This window comes from Mobula hypostoma, chromosome 17 (genome assembly GCF_963921235.1).
Source record: "Mobula hypostoma chromosome 17, sMobHyp1.1, whole genome shotgun sequence".
In the NCBI taxonomy this organism is placed as follows: domain Eukaryota; kingdom Metazoa; phylum Chordata; class Chondrichthyes; order Myliobatiformes; family Myliobatidae; genus Mobula; species Mobula hypostoma.
In genome coordinates, this window is record NC_086113.1 from 13725514 (window position 1) to 13747878 (window position 22365).

The 22365-nt window shown below is 40.4% G+C and overlaps 1 protein-coding gene across 1 annotated transcript in view; it reads left to right on the plus strand.

Moving 5' to 3' along the window:
• The window catches only part of dnah5 (dynein, axonemal, heavy chain 5), a 249007-nt gene that overhangs the window by 64789 nt on the left and 161853 nt on the right, over positions 1-22365 (plus strand). The window contains exons 13-17 of the mRNA XM_063069583.1: positions 337-422; positions 5313-5634; positions 10970-11176; positions 13905-14076; positions 16795-16940. Of these exons, the coding sequence (XP_062925653.1) occupies positions 337-422; positions 5313-5634; positions 10970-11176; positions 13905-14076; positions 16795-16940 (933 nt within the window). The remainder of the gene's footprint in view (positions 1-336; positions 423-5312; positions 5635-10969; positions 11177-13904; positions 14077-16794; positions 16941-22365) is intronic.

Here is a 22365-nt window from a genome sequence, read left to right on the forward strand (position 1 = left end):
CCTGATAGCTAATTTTTCCCCTTTGATTTCACTGGGTCAAGCACATGAATATGACAGATCTTCAGTTGTTTTATTTTCCATTCTGAAAGCTTAGAAATCAATATGATCCCTGTGGATTCCATAAAGAGTCTATCTGAACAGTGCGGAGGATTGACTGAATAGTGCAGCTCTCGATCTGGAATTGTCTAATTATGGGCTATCTGCTAGGATATCTGAAGTACCTTATTGTGATTGATTAAGTGCATTGTATATTGTTTTAAGACTAAAGTAAAAGTTTGGTTTTCAAATTGTCCACATCCATTATTGCAATCGAATTTAAATGTTCTCCTTGCACAGAGCCAGCTCACGGTATTTATAGAAAGCACAGTTGAAAAAATTAAGGGCACAGAACGAGCTCTGATACTACTGAAGAAGTTTGAAAGGTAATATAATTAGTTTTAAAGGTTGACTTGTTTCATGCCATCTTGGTTAAGAAAACACCAGTTTGCCTTCTATTTTGGTCTGAAAAGGGTGCCATGCATGGCCCAAAATATAGCTTTGAGTTTTATTAATACTATTTGGAGAACTATTATGCCTAATTGGCATCTCGACCATTGTAAGAAAGTGAATTTTATACTTCTGCATCTGGAGGGCAGCGTTTATGAGAAGGATGGCTTGAGCACATTGTATTAGGAATATTCCCTGAGCCACAGAAAAAATTAAAGCAAAAATATTTTTGAAAAGCACAACTAAACACATTCATTCCTGTGTATTTGCAACAAGGAATTTGATTATTTTTCCCCTATTTGGAACATTGAAGAAAATAGAACACTAAAATCGGAATTAGGATCAGGTTTAATATCATCGGCATATGTCGTGAAATTTGTTAGCAGCAGCAGTACATGCAGTACATAATATAGAAAAAATTAATTAATCATTTTATATATATATATATATAATAGTTAAATTAGAAATAGTGCAAGGACAAATAGCAAAAATGAGGTGGTGTTCATGGATACAAAGTCCATTTAGGAATCAAATGACAGAGGGACTAGATAGGGTGGATGTGGAGAGGATGTTTCCTTTGGTGGGCTATCCAGAACTAGAGGGCACAGCTTCAAAACTGAGGGATGATCTTTTAGAACAGAGGAAAGAAGGAATTTTTTTAGCCAGGGAGTAGTGAATCTGTGGAATGCTCTGCCACACTCTGTGGTGGATGCCAAGTCTGTGGGTGTATTTAAGGCAGAAGTTGATAGTTTCCTGATCAGTTAGGGCATCAAAGGATATGGCGAGAAGGCAAGTGTATGGCTTTGAGTGGGATCCGGGATCAGCCATGATGGAATGGCAGAGCAGACTTGGTTGGCTGAATGGCCTCATTTTGCTCGTATGTCTTATGGGAAGAAACTGTTCCTGAATGCTGAGTGTGTACCTTCGGGCTTCTGTATCATCTTCCTGATGGTAACAGTGAGAAAAGGGCAAGCCCTGGGTGATGGGGGTCCTAAATGATGGACACCACCTTTCTGAGACACCACTCCTTGAGGATCTCTTGGATAAAACAGAGGCTAGTACTCAAGCTGGAGCTAACTAATTTTATAACTTTCTGTAGGTTCTTTTGTTCCTGTGCAGTACCCCCCCCCCCCACCAGACAGTGATGCAGCCTGTCAGAATGCTCTCCACGGTACCTCTGTAGAAGTTTTTGAGTGTCCTAGGTGACAAACCAAATCTCCCCAAACTCTGAATGAAAACTAGCTGCTGTCTTGCCTTCTTTATAGCTGCATCGATATGTTGGGAGCTGGTTAGATCCTCAGAGATTTTGACACCCAGGAGCCTGAAATTGCTCACTTTCTCCACATCTGATTCCTCTGTGAGTGTTGGCTTGTGTTCCCTTGTCTTACCCTTTCTGAAGTTCACAGTCAACTCTTTGGTTTAATGACATTGAGTGCAAGGTTTTGCTGCAACACCATTCAACTAGCTGGTATATCTCCCTCCTGTACATCCTCTCATCTCTATCTGAGATTCTGTCAACAATGGTTGTATTGTCAGCAAATTTATAGATGGCATTTGAGCTGTGCCTAGCCACACAGTCATGGGTCTAGAGATAGCAGAGCAGTGGGCTAAGCACACGTGCCTGAGATGCACCAGTGTTGATTGTCAACGAGGAGTTTTTAATACCAATCCGCACAGACTGTGATTTCCCAGTTCGGAAGTTGAAGATCCAATTGCAGAGGGAGGTACAGAGGCCCAGGTTCCATAGCTTATTGATCAGGACTGTAGGAGCGATGGTGTTAAATGCTGAGCTACAGTCAACGACCAGGATCCTGGACATAGGTGTTTGCATTGTCCAGGTGATCTAAGGCCGTGTGATGAACCATTGAGATTGCATCTGCCATAGACCTATTGTAGCAATAGGCAAATTACAGTGGGTCCAGGTCCTTGCTGAGGTAGGAGTTTATTTTGGCCATGACCAACCTCTCAAAGCATTTCATCACCGTTGATATGAGTGCTACTGGATTATATTCATTAAGGCAGCTCACACTTCTCTTCTTGGGCACTGGCATAATTGTTGCCCTTTTGAAGCAGGTGGGAACTTCTGACCATGGCAATGAGAGGTTGAAAGTGTCCTCAAATACACCTGCCAGTTGGTTGGCACAGGTGTTCAGAGCCTTACCAGGTACTCCATCGGGGCCTGCCACCTTACCAGGGCTGAAAGATAGCCTGACATCGGCCTCCGAGACAGATCACAGGGTCTCTGTGGCCACGTGAGTTTCCTCCCGCATTCCAAAGATGTATGGGGTATTAGTAGGTTTTTGGTCACATGGGTGTAATTGTGTGGCTGGGCTCATTGAGTCAGAAAGGCCTGATAACCAAGTTGTATCTCTAAGTAAATAAGACTTTGGTACCATAACGCTGTGTAAAGATTAAATTTATTTGTGACATGCACATGAAAACATACAGTGGAATGCACCATTTGTATCAACAACCAACACAGTCCGAGGAGGTGCTGGAGTCAGCCATGCTTCCAGTTCCAAAATAACATGCCCACAATTTACTAATCCTAACTCCACTTCAGATGAGGTGGAGTTCGTTAGGTGTGTTCAGGAAGATTTCCTGATGCAAAATGTAGATAAGCGAACTAGAGGAGAGGCTGTTCATGATCTGGTATTGGGAAATGAACCTGGTCAGGTGTCAATCTCTCAGTGGGAGACCGTTTCGGAGGTAGTGATCACAACTCTGTCTCCTTTACCATAGTGCTGGAGAGGGACAGGAGCAGACAATTTGGGAAACATTTAATTGGGGTAGGGGGGAAATATGAAGCTTTTAAGCAGGAACTTGGGAGATAAATTGGGAGCAAATGTTCACAGGGAAATGCATGGCAGAAATGTGGCAAATGTTCAGGGAACATTCGCATGGCATTCTGCATAGGTATGTTCCATTGAGGCAGGGAAAGGATGGTAGGGTGAAAGAACCATGGTGTACAATGGATGTAGAAAATCTAGTTAGGAAGAAAAGAAAAGCTTATGAAAGCTTCAAGAAACTAAGTACTGTTCGAGCTCTAGAAAATTACAAGGGTGCCAGAAAGCAGCTCAGGAATGAAATTAAGAGAGCTAGAAGGGGCCATGAGAAGTCCTTGGTGAGCAAGATTAAAGAAGACCCCAAGGCATTTTACGAGTATGTGAAGAGCAAGAGAATGAGCCATGTGAGAATAGGACCAAGAGAGTGAGAGTGGAAACGTGCATGGAGCCAGAGGAGGTAGTGGAGATACTTAATGAATACTTTGCTTCAGTACTCACCAGTGAAAAGGACCTTGGCAAGTAATGAGACATGGGATCCAAGGAGACCTTGCTTTGTGGATCCAGAACTGGCTTGTCCACAGAAGGCAAAAGGTGGTTGTGCATGGTTTGTATTCTGCATGGAGGACAGTGACGAGTGGTGTTCTGCAGGGATCTGTTCTGGGACCCCTCCTCTTTGTGATTTTTATAAATGACCTGGATGAGTAAGTAGAAAGGTGGGTTAGTAAGTTTGCTGATGACACCAAAATTGAGGGTGTTGTGGATAGTCTGGAGGGTTGTCAGAGGTTACAGCTTGACATCGATAGGATGCAGAACTAGGCTAAGAAGTGGCAGATGGAGTTCAACCCAGTTAACTGTGAAGTGGTTCATTTCAGTCGGTAAAATTTGAAGACCGAATATAATATTAATGGTAAGACTCTTGATAGTGTGGAGGATCAGCAAGATCTGGGGTCCACGTCCATCGGGCACTTAAAGCTGCTGCACAGGTTGACTGTGTGTTTAAGAAGGCATATGGTGTGTTGGCATTCATCAACCATGAGATTGAGTTCAAGAGTTGTGAGGTAAAGTTACAGCTATATAAGGGCTTAGTTAGACCCCACTTGGAGTACTGTGTTCAGTTCTGGTCACCTCTTTACAGGAAGGATGTGGATACTATAGAGAGAGTGCAGAGGAGATTTACAAGGATGTTGCCTGGCGTACCTTATGAGAATAGGTTGTATGAACTTGGCCTTTTCTCCTTGGAGCAACGGAAGATGAGAGGTGACCTGATAGAGCTATATAAAATGATGAGGGGCATTGATCGTGTGGATAGCCGGAGGCTTTTTCCCAGGGCTAAAATGGCTAACACGAGGGGCATAGTTTTAAGGTGCTTGGAAGTAGGTACAAGGGGGATGTCAGAGGTACGTTTTTCACACAGAGAGCAGTGGGTGCGTGGAATGCATTGCCAGAAAAGGTGGTAGAGGCAGATACAATAGGGTCTTTTGAGAGACTCTTAGGTACATGGAGCTTTGAAAAATAGAGGGCTATGTGGTAGGAAAATTCTAGGCAGTTTCTAGAGTAGGTTACATGGTTGGCAAACATTATGGGCTGAAGGGCCTGAAATATGCTGTAGATTTTTATGTTTCTATATTTCTAACTAACCGTTATGTTTTTGGAGGAAACTGGAGCACCTGGAGGAAACCCACGTAGTGACAGGGAGAACATATAAACTTCTTACAGATAGCGATGGGAATTGAACCCCAATCACTGATCGCTGGCACTGGGTAAAGTCTTGCTCTAACTGCTACATTTGAGTGCTGCATAAGCTGTCAGAAGACCATGGGAGTGTTCCTGCTATCTGAGGCTTAGTTACATACGGTATTCTAGAATGTTTTCTCTTCATGGATCAGCTATCAAGGCCTTGGGGGTTTTGGGGGGCCCGAAAGTTTCACATGGGTATGAATATAACCAGGGAAGGAAGGTTTGTGGGTTATGTGGACTTATTCAAGTTAGGGAACATGAATATCATTTTACTGGTTGATTTTTTTTATGCCTTTTGTCTAGACTTGAAATATCAGATCTTGCTGTGGATGAAAAATACCAGAAGGTTCTCCAAAAATATGGACATGACATTGAGATGGTGTCTAAGTTGTACACCAGACAAAAAAATGATCCCCCTATTGCACGAGACATGCCACCTGTAGCAGGCAGGATTCTGTGGGCCCGACAGCTTTTCTGCAAGATTCACGAACCAATGGAACTTTTTCAACAACAGCCAAGCATCCTGCAGACAGCAGATGCCAAGTGCGTTGTTCGCAACTATAACAAAGTGGCAAAAGTTTTGCTGGAGTTTGAGGTGCTGTATCATCGAGGCTGGCTGAGGCAGGTAATGAATGCTAGCGAACAACAAAAGAAGCATATCTATTCTTTGAAAGTAATACTGATGTCTTTCTGAGCGATGTGGGAAATATGCTGTTTTAAATCTGCACATTTGCACATTGCTGAATACCATGCCTTGTGTGAGTTATATTGAAATGTAATTTCTGCCGTTGCTGGATATACATTGTGAAATCAAGGCATGGGGTAAAGTCAAAACTGAAATGCTATTCTGTTCTGCAGGTGAACCTCTTCCACTTTATTTCCTAAGAAGGTTGAACAATAATTATAAATAAGAAGAGCAAAGTGCAATTTATTAGTTTATTTTCACTGTAGAACAGAGATCCCCAACCTTTTTCGCACTGCGGACCGGTTTCATATTGACAATATTCCTGTGGACTGGCCGACCGACCGGTGGGGGGGGGGAGGGGGGAGGGGGGAGTGGGTGGTGTGGTAGGGTTGCCAACGAGCAAGAGTAGCAGTCAAATACGTTGGGTTTACCCCAAGAAAGACGACAATGACCATGAAGCCTTGCACGGGCACCAGTGCGCATGCGTGTACGTGCCGATTTTTTTCTACAAATCGTTTCTGGCGATTCTGTTTGGGGGGGGTGTTAATCACGAACGCAATTTAGGTGATAAGTGGCTAATACACTCAATTTGGTTTCTAAAAGGGTTTATCTAATGAATTTAATATTAAACACACAGCACATATTTTCCTCGCGTGAATATAGCAATAAGTCAATTATCAGGGGAGCTTGAAGTAAGTGTTGAACGAACTTCCAGTAGAAGTGGTAGAGGCAGGTTCGGTATTATCATTTAAAGAAAAATTGGATAGGTATATGGACAGGAAAGGAATGGAGGGTTACGGGCTGAGTGCAGGTCGGCGGGACTAGGTGAGAGTGGCGTTCGGCACAGACTAGAAGGGCAGAGATCGCCTGTTCCCATGCTGTAATTGTGATATGGTTATATAAGTCAATAGCATCATAAGATTTTAAGTAACGTTTGGATACTAAACACACAGCACATATTTTCCCCGTATGAACATATAAACTCATTGCAACACACCAACATACATCAAAGTTGCTGGTGAACGCAGCAGGCCAAGCAGCATCTATAGGAAGAGGCGCAGTCGACGTTTCAGGCCGAGACCCTTCGTCCTGACCAGCAACTTTGATGTATGTTGCTTGAATTTCCAGCATCTGCAGAATTCCTGTTGTTTGCAACACACCAATATCGCTGAATCAGTGGGAGCCCTGGGCTTGTTTTCCTGCAACAAGACGGTCCTATCGAGGGGTGATGGGAGACGGTACTCGAAGCAAGTTCCTTATGTCCAGTCTATTCCGCAATTTAGTTTTCGTTGCATTCATTGCAGAGATATGTTGGAAATGGAAGCAACGTTTTCAGTGCTTTCGTGGCTGTCTCAGGATATTTAGCCTTGACTTTGATCCAGAATGCCGGCAGAGATGTTACGTCAAACATGCTTTTCAGCCTGCCGTCATTTGCAAGCTCGAGGAGTTGATCTCCTTCCCGCGCCAACATGGATGACACATGCGTACTGACCTCGCATGTGTTCAAGCTCAACAGTGGGCGTGACAGGGAATGAGGAAAGGTGCAGCTGACTCATATCACCAAATCATATCATTTCCTCGCGGCCCGGTAGCACATGCTTTGCTGCCTGGTACCGGTCTGTGGCCTGGTGGTTGGGGACCGCTGCTGTAGAATATGTTGTTGATTTCTTTGTGCCTTCTCCCTTTGTTCCTTCACCATCCTTGTTTTCCTGTCTCCACCTTTTCTGCAAGCATTGATCAGCGTTATAGGTCCCACATGCCTTCAGGCACCTCTTTTACAAACAGGGGGAAGTCTGCAGATGGTGGAAATCTGAAGCAACACACACGAAATGCCAGAGGAACTTGGTAGGTCAGGCAGTGTCAATGGAAAAGTGTAAACAGTCGACGTTTCGGGTCAAGACCCTTCTTTCCGACACAAGAGAGGGAAGATGCCAAAATAAAAAGGTAGGGGGAGGGCAAGGTGGAATAGCTCGAAGGTGATAGGTGAAGCCAGGAGGGTAGGAAAAGTTAAAGAGCTGGAGAGGAAGGAATCTAATAGGTGAGGAAAGTGGACCATAGGAGAAAGGGAAGGAGAAGGGACCCAGTGGGAAGTGATAGTCAGGCTAGAAGAGGTAAAAGTCTAGAGTAGGGAATAGAAGAAGCAGCGGGGGAGGGGATATTTTCATGGAAGGAGAAATCGATATTCATGACATCAGGTTGGGGGCTGCCCAGGTGAATTTACAAAAAACATTTTCAGAAAGCAAAATACTGCAGAGGCTAAAATAAAAAGAGAAAATGCTGGTCGTACAAACCAGCCAGATCTGTGGAGAGAGAAACAAGGTCAACATTTCAGGTGGATGACTTCCTGACTTTCATTTCGGTTGATTGACTGCATTATACACACTACTTAAAGCAAGGTGATGAATTCAGCCCAGTTGTTTATAATGAAACATTATCAATGAATAATGCTAAATGTTGCTGGACTTACTGAGTGATTCCAGCAATTTCTGGTCTTGTATTTAAAACTGCATTTTGGCAGTGAGTATGAAAAGAGGTCTTATTTGCCAAGTATTTCATTGGCTGACTTAATGCCCTTGAATGGAAAATCCTACAAAAAGTAGTGGATATGGCCCAGTATATCAGGGGTAAAGCCTTTCCCACTATTGAGCACATTTACATGCAACACTGCTGCAGAAGAGCAGCATCCATCATCAGGGATCCCTACCTTTGTTCCCTCTAAGCTGTGCACATATGTGCACACACGTTTTTCAACCAGAGCACCAAGGAAATTAATGTGCGCACAAAAGGTTAGTTACCTAAAATAATGTAGTAATTAATAATTATACTTATTGAAAATAACAGAAAGTTAAATAGTTAGTCAGTTTTTCAAATACCACAATGTACGTCACTAATTTACGTCACCTCACCTTTCCTGTTCCAGTTTGTACAGCTGCATCACGGCAGCAGCCATCTTTGGCGAACAGTGTTCATATCGTAAGGTTTACGAAGATCTGTTTCAAATCCTGTAGATAGCTTACTAAGTTTTTATTGAAAAAGATCAGTCAAATGACCCTGTGGCTAAATACTGTCACAAGAAATTGATAAACATCACATACAAAATAGGTTCACAGGTTTTAGGTGACGTCTTTGATGAACTGGCTGCACTGTGCAAGATTCTGCAAAAGAGTGGCCTGACACCGATTGATTCACTTCAGATTGCACGAGGCAAAATTAACAAGATGAGAAAGCAGTATCTGGGAGACGATGTTTCGTGGAGTGACAAAGTTAAAGTTTTGCTAAGCCAACAACATGAAGAAAACGTCACAGTAGATACAGGTTCGCTGTTGACTTTTATAAATAGTCTTTGTGTTCATTTAGAAGAAAGGTTTCCTGAAGATGAGGTACAAGAATGGTCAGCTTTTTATTTCTCCACATTTCCAGATTGTGACTTCACATTTGGCGATGAACAAGTTAATGCCTTATGTCTAAAATATCATGATTTTCTAGCTGAAAATACTGTAATAGTTAGACAGTTTAATGATTTCAAATTTTCTGTGCAAGAAGAAATTAAATCCAAACTGATTTCAAACTTTGCTCAAATGGTGGCATTTGTACTTCAAAATGAACAGTTTTGCGACCTTACACAGCTGATGGACATTGGGGGAACCTTTCTTGCGTCTAGTGCGGACTGTGAGCGAGGTTTTAGCCTAATGAATCAACTCAAAAACAAGCTGAGAAACCGTTTAGGTGAATGTTATTTGGATATGTTAATGAGAATCAAAAGCCCTCAATTGGATGGAAGTTCTATTAGTCTAGATAGAGTTTATAAAGAATGGGTAAATGCCAAAGACAGGAGAGAGAAAAAAATAACTGAGTGACTTAAATATGTAACATACATCAAAGTTGCTGGTGAACGCAGCAGGCCAGGCAGCATCTATAGGAAGAAGCGCAGTCGACGTTTCAGGCCGAGACCCTTCGTGGGTCTCGGCCTGAAACGTCGACTGCGCTTCTTCCTATAGATGCTGCCTGGCCTGCTGCGTTCACCAGCAACTTTGATGTATGTTGCTTGAATTTCCAGCATCTGCAGAATTCCTGTTGTTTGGACTTAAATATGTACGTTATTTTGTTGTTATTCTGTGCAGTTTTATGTCAAATATTTTTTAAACCTACATAAACTGTCACAGGAAAAAAATTGGCACAACATAAGATTTTTGCGCATACTGACAACTAAAAATTAGAGGGAACATTGATCCCTACCACCCAGGTCATGCTGTCTTCTCACTGCTGCTGTCAGGAAGAAAGTACATGAGCCTCAGGACCCACACTACCGGAATCAGGAACAGTTATTACCCCTCAACCATCAGGCTCTTGAACTAAAGCGGATCACTTCATGAGCCCCATCATTGAAATGTTTGCACAACTTATGGGCTCACTTTCAAAGACTCCATCCCACATTGTTGATATTTATTGTTTGCTTATTTATTTATTATTATTATTTCTTTTTTTTTAGTACTTGCACAGTTTGTTGTCTTCACACTGGCTAAATGCTCAAGTTGGTGTGGTCTTTCATTGATTCTGTTATGGTTATTATTATTGATTTATTGACTATGCCTGTAAGAAAATTGATCTCAGGATTGTATATGATGACATATATGTACTTTGATAATAAATTTACTTTGAACTTTGAATAACTTCTATGCTCATACTGTAATTCTCACAATATTCTTAGATACGGTAAAGAACTCAGTGGTATTCATAAATGAAAATGTAAAAAAATGGGGATGTTGGAAGTCTGAAATAAAAATAAAATGTGCTAGAAACACTCAGCATATCAAGCAAAATCTTTGACCTGAAAAGTTAACTCTGTTTCTCTTTCTGCAGACGCTGCTAGACTCACTTGAGTATTTCAGTGATACTGGTAGCAGTTGTAGTGCTAGTCCTAACTTCTCTGATTAATGTTTGCTAATTTGACACTATAAATTGGGACTGCTAACCTTTAAGGTTCAGGCATTCGTTGGATAATCTCACTGCACTATTATGGAAAATTTGTAATTGTTATGGTAGCTCAACATGAAAAAGCTACTTTCACAGTGAAAAGAATTAAACTCTTTGCCTGATGATTCAATGTAGCATTGACTCAAAAAGGAAGTATATCTAAACGAATTTGATTCCAGATCTAAAACACTGACAATTATATTTTGAAGGCTTTGCTTTGATAGAGTGAATGTTGAATTCTCCCAATGAGCAAAATGGCCTCTTCTTTAATTAATTACTTTTATTTGATTTCTTTCCTTAGATTGAAGTAGCAAAGGCGGGTTTGCAGGCGTCATTGTTGGTGAAAGCCCCAGAGACAGGAGAACTGTTTGTGAACTTTGATCCTCAAATCCTAATTTTAATACGTGAAACAGAATGTATGGCCAAGATGGGCCTTGAAATTCCCCCCTTTGCCAGAGTATTTCAGCAGAAACAAGATGTGCTTAAAAAGAACTATAACAGACTCCAGGTAATGTTTTGAAAGATAAAGATTAGCTTTATTATTTGTCAGGTACATCGAAACATACAGTGAGAAACATACAGTGAAATGCGCTGTTTGCATCAATGACCAACACAGTCCAAGTTGTCTACAAGTGTTTCCATGTTCCAGCGCTAGCACAGCATGCCAACAACTTACTAACCCAATGTGGGAGGAAGCTGGAGCTCCCAGAAGAAACTCATGCTTTCATAGGGAGAAAGTACAAACTCCTTACAGACAGCGGGCAAGAACTGAACCTCAATCGTGGACCCTGCAAAGCTTTATGGTAGCTGCTACACTACCGTGTCACAGTAATGAGGTGTAGTAGAGAAATGGTTATCCTTAGCATTTACTCTGTTAAATCTATTTTCTGCGGGTAGTTAGAGACTTAAGAGGTGCACTGCACATGAGGAACTACCTTTTCTGCCCTTTTTCTTTATCCTAAATTAACAGATAGTGGATCCCAAACTGCAGATCCACTCTTTGGTTGGTTATGTGCTTCAGGTTTTTTTTTAAAAAAGGGAAGCATTGCAAGCACGAAAGAAGGACTGTAGCTTCTATTGCTTTGGAGTGAATAAGGGGAGGAGGGAAATTACAGTCTGTATCAGATTATTAAATGGAAAAATAAGTTCCTTCATATGTTTGAATTAAACATATCTGTGCATGCAAAAATATAATACTGCAGATATTAGAAATAGAGGGTCAGGGAGCATTTGTGGGGAAAGAAACAGTCAATGTTATTGACCTAAAATGCTAGTCCCTTTTCAAAGTTCTTTTATCTCCTTCACATCTGTTCCCAGGATGCAGCTCTCCTTTCCTGGACATCAGAGATGTCCTCCTCTTCCAAAGAATGGGGTTTTCCTTCCTCCACCGTAGACACTGCCCTCACTTGCATCTCTTTCATTCCCTGGATCTGCTCTCACCCCACCTTCCTGCCACCCTAACAGTGATAGAGTTTCTCTTGTCCTTGGCTACCACTCCATGAGCCTCCACATCCAACACATCATCCTCTGCAACTTCCGCCATCTCCACAGGAATCCTACCACCAAGCACATCTTTGCCTCCCCCACACCCTCCACTTTCTGCAGGCATGCTCGCTCCATGATTCCCCTATCCATTCATTCCTCCCCACTCGTCTCTCACCCAGCACTTATCCCTGCAAGCGGCCAAAGTGCTACACCTGCACATTCATCTCCTCTCCCACCTCCATTCAGGGCCGCAGAGAGTCCTTACAGGTGAGGCAACACTTCACCTGCAAATCTGCTGGAGCCATCTATTGCGTCCGGCGCTCCTGATGTGGCCTCTTCTACATTGGAGAGACCTGTCATAAATTGGGGGACGGCTTTGTTGAGAATCGCTGCTCCATTTGCCTCAAACGGAACTTCTCAGTAACCAAACACTTTAATTCGGATTTCCATTCCCATTCCGACATTTCGGTCCATGGCCTCCTCTTGTGACAAGATGAGGCTGCCCTTGGGGTGGAGGAGCAACACCTTGTATTCCATCTGGGTATCCTCCAACCTGATGGCATGAATATCGATTTCTCCTTCCAGGTAAAAAAAAAGTTACACCCTCCCTCCTTTCTTCTTCTATTCCACTCTCTGCCCTCTTAATCTTCTTGCTTGCCTGTCATCTCCTCATGTTGCCCCTCCTCCTTCCCTTTCTCCTATGGTCCACGCTCCACTCTTATCAGAAGCCTTCCTCTCCAGACTTTACCTTTCTTATCCACCGAGCTTCACCTTCCAACTGTTCTCCTTTCCCTCCCTTCACATTTTTATTCTTCCCCACTCCTTCCCGGTTGTGAAGAATGCTCTCGGCCTGTAGCATCAACTGTTTATTCATTTCCATAGATGCTGCCTGACTTGTTCAGTTCCTCCAGCGTTTTGTGTGTTGCTAATTAAATACCTCTTCCCACAAATGCTGCCTTACCTCTTAGTTCCACCAGACATTTTTTATTCTAATTGCTTGCATGTGTTGGCAGGTTTCTTGTATACCTTATAGTTTACTGTTTAACTATTGTACTGGGTTTCCTTAGATTCCTAATATTTAGGTCTCAAAATGTCCCAGGGACTCAGTAATGCTCTTATCACACCAACATTGTGCATTTAATTGCTACAGCATCATACTCATTTACATAAATTAAGAGATTCCCCAGAAGATTTCTAAATTGTATATTATCCTAGTATAAGCAGGAGGAAGATTTCTTTGTTTTAGAATTTTCACTCAACATCATACCACCAAATTTAGTAAATCTAGGAAGAATAGACTCTAGATATTCTGAATAACAACTAAAGGCAGAAGGAAGGAGAATAAAATTAATTATTATTTACACTTTTCATTAATGATCTTAGAATCTATCAAGTATAACTTTAGAATGTTGCGATTCAGCAGATGCTGGAAATCCTGAGCAACACGTACATAATGTTGGAGGAACTCAGCAGGTCAGGCAGCATCTTTGGAAGTGAATAAATAGTTGACATTTTGGGCAGAGACCCTTCTTCAGGACAGGAGGGGAAGGGGGAAGACCTGAGAATAAAAAGTTGGGGGGGAGGGGAAGGTGGACTAGCTAAAAGGTGATAGGTGAAACTAGGCTTCAATCGGTCAAAAATATCTTGCTTTGTAGATTGACTTTGTGTTTTGCTTGTATTATTAAATTGTAAATGTTCAAATTATTTACAATTTGCAAGATAAATCATGCTGTTCTTTTGCATTTATTTAGATGATTTTATCAGAAAACAGAAGAATAAGATCAAAAATTCAAAGTTCTTTTGAGCGACTGATGGGTCCTCATTTAATCAAAGTGGATAATGCATTGCAGCCTGGCTTGACTTCTCTGAATTGGACTTCTCTGAATGTTGATAAATTCCTGAGCAGAGTTTCTGAAGCTTTAGGTAAGTTTATCTAGTATGTATGGGATTAGCAGATAGAAGCATGACTGATTTCCCAAATCTGTTTGCACAGTGGAATTTTCAATTATTTGATAAAAGGCAGGTTAATTATTTTATGATAGTCCTCAGAGCAATCATAATCTCCTTTAACTTAATTGGTCAGTCTCTCTTCACCATGTCCACCAGTCCCTCTCAACATCGATCGGAAATTCACAGACAAACTGTAGTTGCTTAGCAGAAGTTGTAATGTTTCATGGCAACATTAGAACTTCCTTTTTCTTTTGCTGATTGTTCTGAAAGTGAGCCTGTGCAAAAGATTGTCAGGAAGTACAATTGGATCAAGAAAATACATTAGGTTTAATTTTCATTTTAGATTCAACTCTTTGAAAAGATTATTTTCTATTTTAAAAAATTGTAAAGAATGTTTTGATTATCATTTGGGAAGTCTTAACTTTTTGTTCAGCTTGCTCAAATAAGGGATTTAGCTTATTAAAGTCAAAAGTGTAGTTAGGTAATGAAATTGCATAGCACCTTAAGACGTGTTCTGAGGAACTTCAAAAGATACCAGCTTGATAGATTGTGCAATCTAAATAGAATGTGATCCAAAAAATATGTTTTGTCAATCAGTTTGCAAATTTGTTTTCTTAAACTTCCAAGTTCATGATCCACAGTTTAGAAGTAAAGTCTAGAAAATGGGTTAATTGTAGTCCATGTGTATTGCTCCTTTCATTTTCTTATCACAAATTTGCCACTTAACAGGTATCACTTCCGAAATCGACAAGGTGGAGCCCAGCTACAACCTCTGTTTAGGTTGTGGCTCAGTTTTATTTGTTTTTATAGTGCTTTTCTTAGGATCATAGTGACATTTTGGGATACAGAGTGGAGAGCTAAGCGTCTGGTTTTGGTTTAGGGACAAGGTTGTGGGGGAATTGGAGGATAGGCTGGATTCTAAGTTTCTGCTCCATGTTTGAAGACCAGTAATGTGGACGTTGGATGTCTGCGAACTGAGCTGGGATGTCCAGCTGGATGTTGGGCTGGCAGACCAGCATTGACAAAGGCTGGTGGCCCCCCGGGGTCAGCAAGTTGTCGACTATTTCTGGAGTTGAAATTCTGTGCCGGCAGGAGGAATGAAGTCCGACGACCCCCTGGGTTCATGAATTGGTGACACCGCAGTTCGAGGCCTCCTGTTTGGTGACCAGCAGGTCCTGGGTTGATGCCAAAGATCGAGGCTAGAGGGACGAATCAGAAATCTGGAGGTTGAGGCCCATTGACTGGAGCCCCAAATCTGTGAATCTCTGCGAGAAGGCCCAATGTCAGTGAGTCTAAATCCTAGCCTGCTGGAAGCTGAAGAAGACATCCTACCCTGGAGTTAGAGGACTGCATATTTGCATGGATGGAGGGAGGAACAGGGCTTATTTGCTATTGTTGTTTTGTTGTTTGTTATGTTCTGTGTGTTCTGCCGAGCATTATGGGCACGCTATGTTGGCACTGGAATGTGTAATGACACTTCTGGGCTGCCCCAGGTCTGTTGGTTGTTAACACAAATGATGCATTTCTGTGTATGGGTTCGATAAATAAACTTAAGTCTCGAATCTTGAAATATTCAGTTACTTAGTACAGACGTCTCCAAACCTACTGTGAAACATCTGGATTAAAATATTTAAAAAATGATAATGTACCCACAAGGGTTTTCTTTATTTGTTTATTCCTGAATATGGGTATCAGTGGCAATGCTGAAATCTTTAATTACTCCTGAACTAGAAGGCAATTAAGAGTCAACCATATTAGTGGGCATGGAGTCAGGTGTACTCCAGTTTAAATAAGGATGCCAAATTTCCTTCCAGGAATGACGTTAGTGAACTGGATGGGGTTTTTAAAAATTGGTTATTACTTACTTGAATTTCACCTCCTTAGCTGCCGTGGTATGTGTCGTGTTCCAGAAATCTGGCTGCTGGCTAGGTAATTTAATAGCAACAACTACTGTACCCAGATGGAAATTCCCAGTTATGACAGATGGTTTTCATGTTTGAAAATACAACCCTTACAAATTCTGAAAAACTCAACATGTCCGATGATAATTATGGAATAGTCGTTTCTTAACTTTATAACTTCAACTATATCTAAAACTTAGCATAAGTTGGTTAATGTATTAATAGATTGTGATGAAAGAACCACCATACATAGGGTACTTATTGGCTGGCTCTTTACATTTACATGATGTATATTAGTAAACTGCAAATAAAATATTCTAAACTCTTAATTATTTTCCTTCACACTTCCGTATGCATGTATAATAAACTTACCATTCTGAACATCAGTTAAAGAGTTTTTATCTTCATGCTCCCTCTGGACTTTATTTCACCAGAGCTGTCTAACAAGTCAATCACAGACATCAGTAGGAAAGTGGTTATTCCAGCTCACTTGCTGATTTTCTTCCAAATAAGAAAACAACAGACGTGTATGTTAATGACAATAGAGATGAAGTACTTGAGTGCAAGGGAAGTGTTTCAGATTATGTGGCCGCAGGGATTCAGAACAGGTCTGAGAGCATCTCACCAAGGATTAAAATTAGCCTGTTAACTTGCATCAGTGGCAAATTGGAGAACCAGTAAATTGAGACATACACTGTATTAATAATGTTTGCTTTATTATCATCAGCATTTATAGAATCTTTTGATAAGAACCACTTTTGTTTTCAATTTTGTGCTTGACATCCTGCAGAAGAACTTGAACTCTTACTGAATCGTGCAAATGATTTGATAGAATTTCGCATTGATGCAGTACTTCAAGATATGAGCACCATACAGTTATGTAAATTACCTGAGGAAGATCCTATTACATGTGATGAATTTGTAGAGAAAACTAAGGTATGTGAAATACACTTACGAACACTCTATTTTCAAATTGAAGGTGGATTTAGTTGATAAATTTTTAAAAAATCATGAATAATTACATGATTATGAAAATTGATTATAGTTAATTCTGATCACATTATTATTAGATTATTAAATGATTACTTTTGGATGTTTCTCTAGATTTTAGTTGAGGCATTGTTGACTTCTCTGCTGTTAAATTGGTTATTTGCTCTAGCTAGCTTGGTAATTTTTATGAAACCTAGTAGAAAACCATGTTAACTAATCATAGAGAAAGTGAGTGGTTCCTGACACAAAAGCAACTTTAACAATAGATTTCTCTCATTATCATTCTTTTTCCTATTATCAGGCTGTCCAAGAATCTGAAAATCCTGTTGAACCAGTTTATCAAAACTAGCTACTCAATGTTGCATTATGACGCATTAGATTCTAATTATTTTCAGCATAAAGTGGAGCAAAAAGGTTAAATAAAGAATATACTGTTGGATTGTCTATAGAATTGTTATTTTTCTTGTGGTTTAACTTTCTTATGCTTATTTATAATAATACCTATGTATATAGGTATTTTTATATAATCATCTAATATCTATATACATGTAATCAGCAATTTTTCTGGTGGTTACAATTGCCTCTATTTTTCTGGAAACTATTTGGTTTGAGTGGCGGGTATCATATTACTCAAATCTGTATATCTGATTAGTTAAGATTATCAACAGAATTTAATGTTATCAGTAATCTTACCTGATACAAGAAGACTCCCCCCCCCGTTCCCCCCCCTTTGTTCTCGTAATGCTTAACAAAACGATCGTAGCTACAAATTTTATGTCTCACTCTTGATTTCTAAAGAACCTTTTGGATCACAAAAGTATCAGGATCCAACAATACCTTCATTTCATCATCTCTTCAGAAATTTTAAAGAGTTCTTATTAATTGTTCTTAGTTATTAAAAACCAAACAATGTCAGGTGCAAAAATCTGAAATTAAAGATTGACCCCTGGTCAAAATTTCTCTTACTGTGAATAGCTAAGCGAGTAAAAGATGAACTGATTTCCAAAAGGCATAAACTTAAAGATGACACATTTCTTTAATATTTTAAGCAAGATTACTTTTTTTATTTCTATCTTTTACAGTTTCAAAATAACAAAAAAGAAAAGGGCCCGAAGCAAGAGTTTGGGCATCCTTTATGGTCAGTACTTAGTAACACCCCCTTTGGCAAGTATCAGAGCTTGTAAGCGCTTTTTGTAGCTAGCTAAGAGTCTTTCAATTCTTGTTTGAGGGATTTTCGCCCATTCTTCCTTGCAAAAGGCTTCTAGTTCTGTGAAATTCTTGGGCCGTCTTGCATGCACTGCTCTTTTGAGGTCTATCCACAGATTCTCGATGATGTTTAGGTCAGGGGACAGTGAGGGCCATGGCTAAACCTTCAGCTTGCGCTTCTTGAGGTAGTCCATTGTGGATTTTGAGGTGTGTTTAGGTTCATTATCCTGTTGCAGAAGCCATCCTCTTTTCATCTTCAACTTTTTAACAGACGGTGTGATGTTCTATTCAAAGGTTCAAAGGAGCATCTAAACAAGTCTGATGCATTTTGGAAACAAGTCCTGTGGACTGATGAAGTTAAAATAGAACTTTTTAGCTGTAATGAGTAAAGGTATGTTTGGAGAAAAAGGCTGCAGAATTTCATGAAAAGAACCCCTCTCCAACTGTTAAGCACGGGGATGGATCGATCATGCTTTGGGCTTGTGTTGCAGCCAGTGGAACAGGGAACATTTACTGGTAGAGGGAAGAATGAATTCAATTAAGTACCAGCAAATTCTGGAAGCAAACATCACACCGTCTGTAAAAAAAAAGCCAAAGATGAAAAGAGGATGGCTTCTACAACAGAATAATGATCCTAAACACACCTCAAAATCCACAATGGACTACCTCAAGAAGTTGAGGAAAAACTTTTTCACCCAGTGGTGGATATGTGGAGTGCTCTGCCCCAGAAGGCAGTGGAGGCCAAGTCTCCAGATGTTTTCAAGAAAGAGATGGTTAGAGCTCTTAAAGATAGTGGAATCAAAGGTTATGAGGATAAGGCAGGAACTGGATACTGATTGTGGATGATCAGCCATGATCACAGTGAATGGCGGTGCTGGCTTGAAGGGCCGAATGGCCTACTCCTGCACCTATTGTCTATTGTCTATTGAAGCGCAAGCTGAAGGTTTAGCCATGGCCCTCACAGTCCCCTGACTTAAACATCATCGAGAATCTGTGGATAGACCTCAAAAGAGCAGTGCATGCAAGACGGCCCGAGAATCTCACAGAACTAGAAGCCTTTTGCAAGGAAGGATGGGCGAAAATCCCCCAAACAAGAATTGAAAGACTCTTAGCTGGCTACAAAAAGCATTTACAAGCTGTGATACTTGCCAAGGGAAGTGTTACTAAGTACTGACTAGCAGGGTGCCCAAACTTTTGCTTTGGGCCCTTTTCCTTTTTTGTTATTTTGAAACTGTAAAAGATGAAAATTAAAAAAATAAAAACTGCGCACCAAGGGTTGTCACCCTCTACCTGGTTAACATATTAAGTATATTTCACGATCATACACAATCACATTTCCTTTTCTGGTTTCTAATGTGGACTGTGTTGACAACATGGAGTTTGTTATGGTTTGTCTGCAGATTTTAGAAATATTTTTATTGAAGAAATTATTGATTCACCATGTCGAGTTCCAAAGAAACAAAAGGCGTGAAGTGGAAAAGAACTACTAGTTATTTAAAATACACTGAAAGCTTATGAGTGCAGGGTGTGCTGCTACAAGAAATATTTATGTGCAATACAGAAACTGGTGTTACCTGCATATACTGTCGCGATGCAAAAGTTGCTGAAAAATTTGCAAGTGGGAAGAAGTGGAGTGATATTTAGACAATTGACTTTTTAAAGAGTCATTTAGCAAGCAAATCACATATGGACTGTGTGCAAAAGTTCCAGTGAGAAAATCCTTTATTACCCGCTATGGGCTTGCAATGTTATGTTTTGTGACAGTGCAGATGAACGAGTGTAAAAACTTTCAAACCCAGAGGAGATCAAAGTTCTTATTGACAGTGTTTTGCTAGGTGTTAAAATGAATACTTCCATAAAAAAGTCATTCTGTACATGTTGTTGTCACTGGGCAAAACACTGCACAGCACAAGATTTTTGCACACACTGGTCATTACAAATTAGAGGGAAAATTGTTGGTGGGTTCACCATTGCAATCCCCAATCCTGGAAATGGTGCAGTAATGCTATTGACCTGTACTTAATTTTACTTTGTTTTAATGTTTTAAATTATTTGTTAGTATGTGAATTTGTTTTGTAAAATGCATTTATTTTAAAAATGTATCAAACCTGTTTGAATAATATATGAAAAATGTCTACCAGATTCATTTTACCTCATTAACTTTGAGCACACAGTTGATTAGGTTACTACATATTTGGTTCCACGCTGTCATTCGCATTAGAGAGGCTTAGCTGATAAAGAAGATGCCAACAGTTAGTAAATAATGATTTGATGCAGCAAAATTCCCTTTTGCTAACTCGGTTATTCAAGCTTTTCATACGGTACAAATCAGGGAACTATGTATCCCAAGAAAAAATATAGATAATATTAACTCTATTTCCTTGTATTTTGTGTTTTCCAAACTTGGAAATTATATAGGAAGGCATGCTAGCATAGTGAATAATGGCAACACACACAAAATGCTGGTGGAATGCAGCAGGCCAGACAGCATCTATAGGAAGAAGCACAGTCGACATTTCGGGTCGTAATGGTATTGTTAGAATTTAGTTTGTGTCGCGCTCATTCAGTGCAGAGTATTAATGGTTTGCCAGTTTAGAACTTTGAACAATAGAGCACTGGAATAGGTCCTATGCCCCACAATGTCTAGGGCGAGGGAGCTTGCCTTGAATCTCCTTTGACCTTTCCCCCTCTTGCCTTAAATCTATGTCCACCAGTATTAGATATTTACACACTGGGAAAAGTACTCTGACTATTTTAAACATTCTGTCAGGTCACCCCTAAGGTTAAGAGAAAATAATCCAGGTTTATCCAACCACTTCTTGTAGCTAATACCCTTTAATTCTGCCAACAACATGGTGTACATCTTCTGCACTCTCTCCAAGGCCTCCACATCCTTCTTGTAGTGTAGCACATAGTACTCCAAATGTGGTCTTCCTGAAGTTCCTGATGTCACGCTGCAACATGACTTGCCAACTTGTATACCTGTTGCTCCAACCAATAAAGCAAAGTCTGTTTTTGTGTTTTTGTTTTTTTTAGACCATTGTATCTATTTGTGTTGATACTTTCAGGGAAATATGGACTTGTACCCCAAGATCATCATTGCTTGTAAGGGTCCTGAAATCTACCATTTACTGCATTCAATCTCACAAAGTAAAACACCTTTCACTCATCTGGATTTATGCTCCATTTTCTCTTTCTTCATCCATATTTCCAACTGACTTGTATTTCACCGTACCCTTTGACCACTTTCCTCACTGTTCAGAACTCTACCAGTTGTATTATCTGCAGACTTACTGATGAACCAATTTACATTCAACTCATTTAGTCAAACAGAATTAAACTCTGACATCACTACACATTGCTTTCTATGGCCAGGTCAATTTTGAAATCAGTCTAGTAAGTCTCCATGGATTCCATGTATCTTAACCTTTTGGATGTGAAGCGGTGAGCGAGTTTGTAAATCTGGCGAGAGCAGAGGATGTTGGGAACGGTGAGGGTGGTGGACCATGGGAGGGGTGTGAGACAGGTGACAAAGAAGGAATGCCGGGAGTGGGGGAGTGGCCTTTCATGAGTGATCTTGTGGGAAGCTTTATTCAAGTCCATGTAAACAAATCCACTGCTCTATCCTAATCAATCATTTTTCTCAGCTCCTCAAAAGAAAACTCAAATCAGGTTTTAAAGACGTGACCTGCCCTGCATGTCTATCCCTATCAAGTCTATATTTTTCCATTTGTTACTAAAATCCTATCCCTAAGAATCTTCTCTAATAAATTCCCTAACACTAATGTAAGGCTCACCAGCCTATAATATCCTGGTTTGTTCCTATTGCCCTTAAACAAAGGAACAATATTTGCTACTTTCCAGACCTCTGGGATCTCCCTTGTGGCGAATGAAAATACAAAGATGTCTGTCAATCTTCTCTCCTCTGTCAAGGACTCTCACAACAACCTGGGGTAGTTCCACCAGGCCCTGGTGATAAATGCATCTTAATGTTCCACAAAAGACTGAACTCCTCCACTATGCTCTAGAATATCAATATACCTCTCTCTGCTCTCACTCTCCTATGAATTATTTAGTTTCTCTTCCATTTGCTCTGGCTTCAGGCATAACTTCTCTCTTTTGAGTGCTTCTAGTCCCTCCTTAGCAACCTTAAAAATGTTTTCAA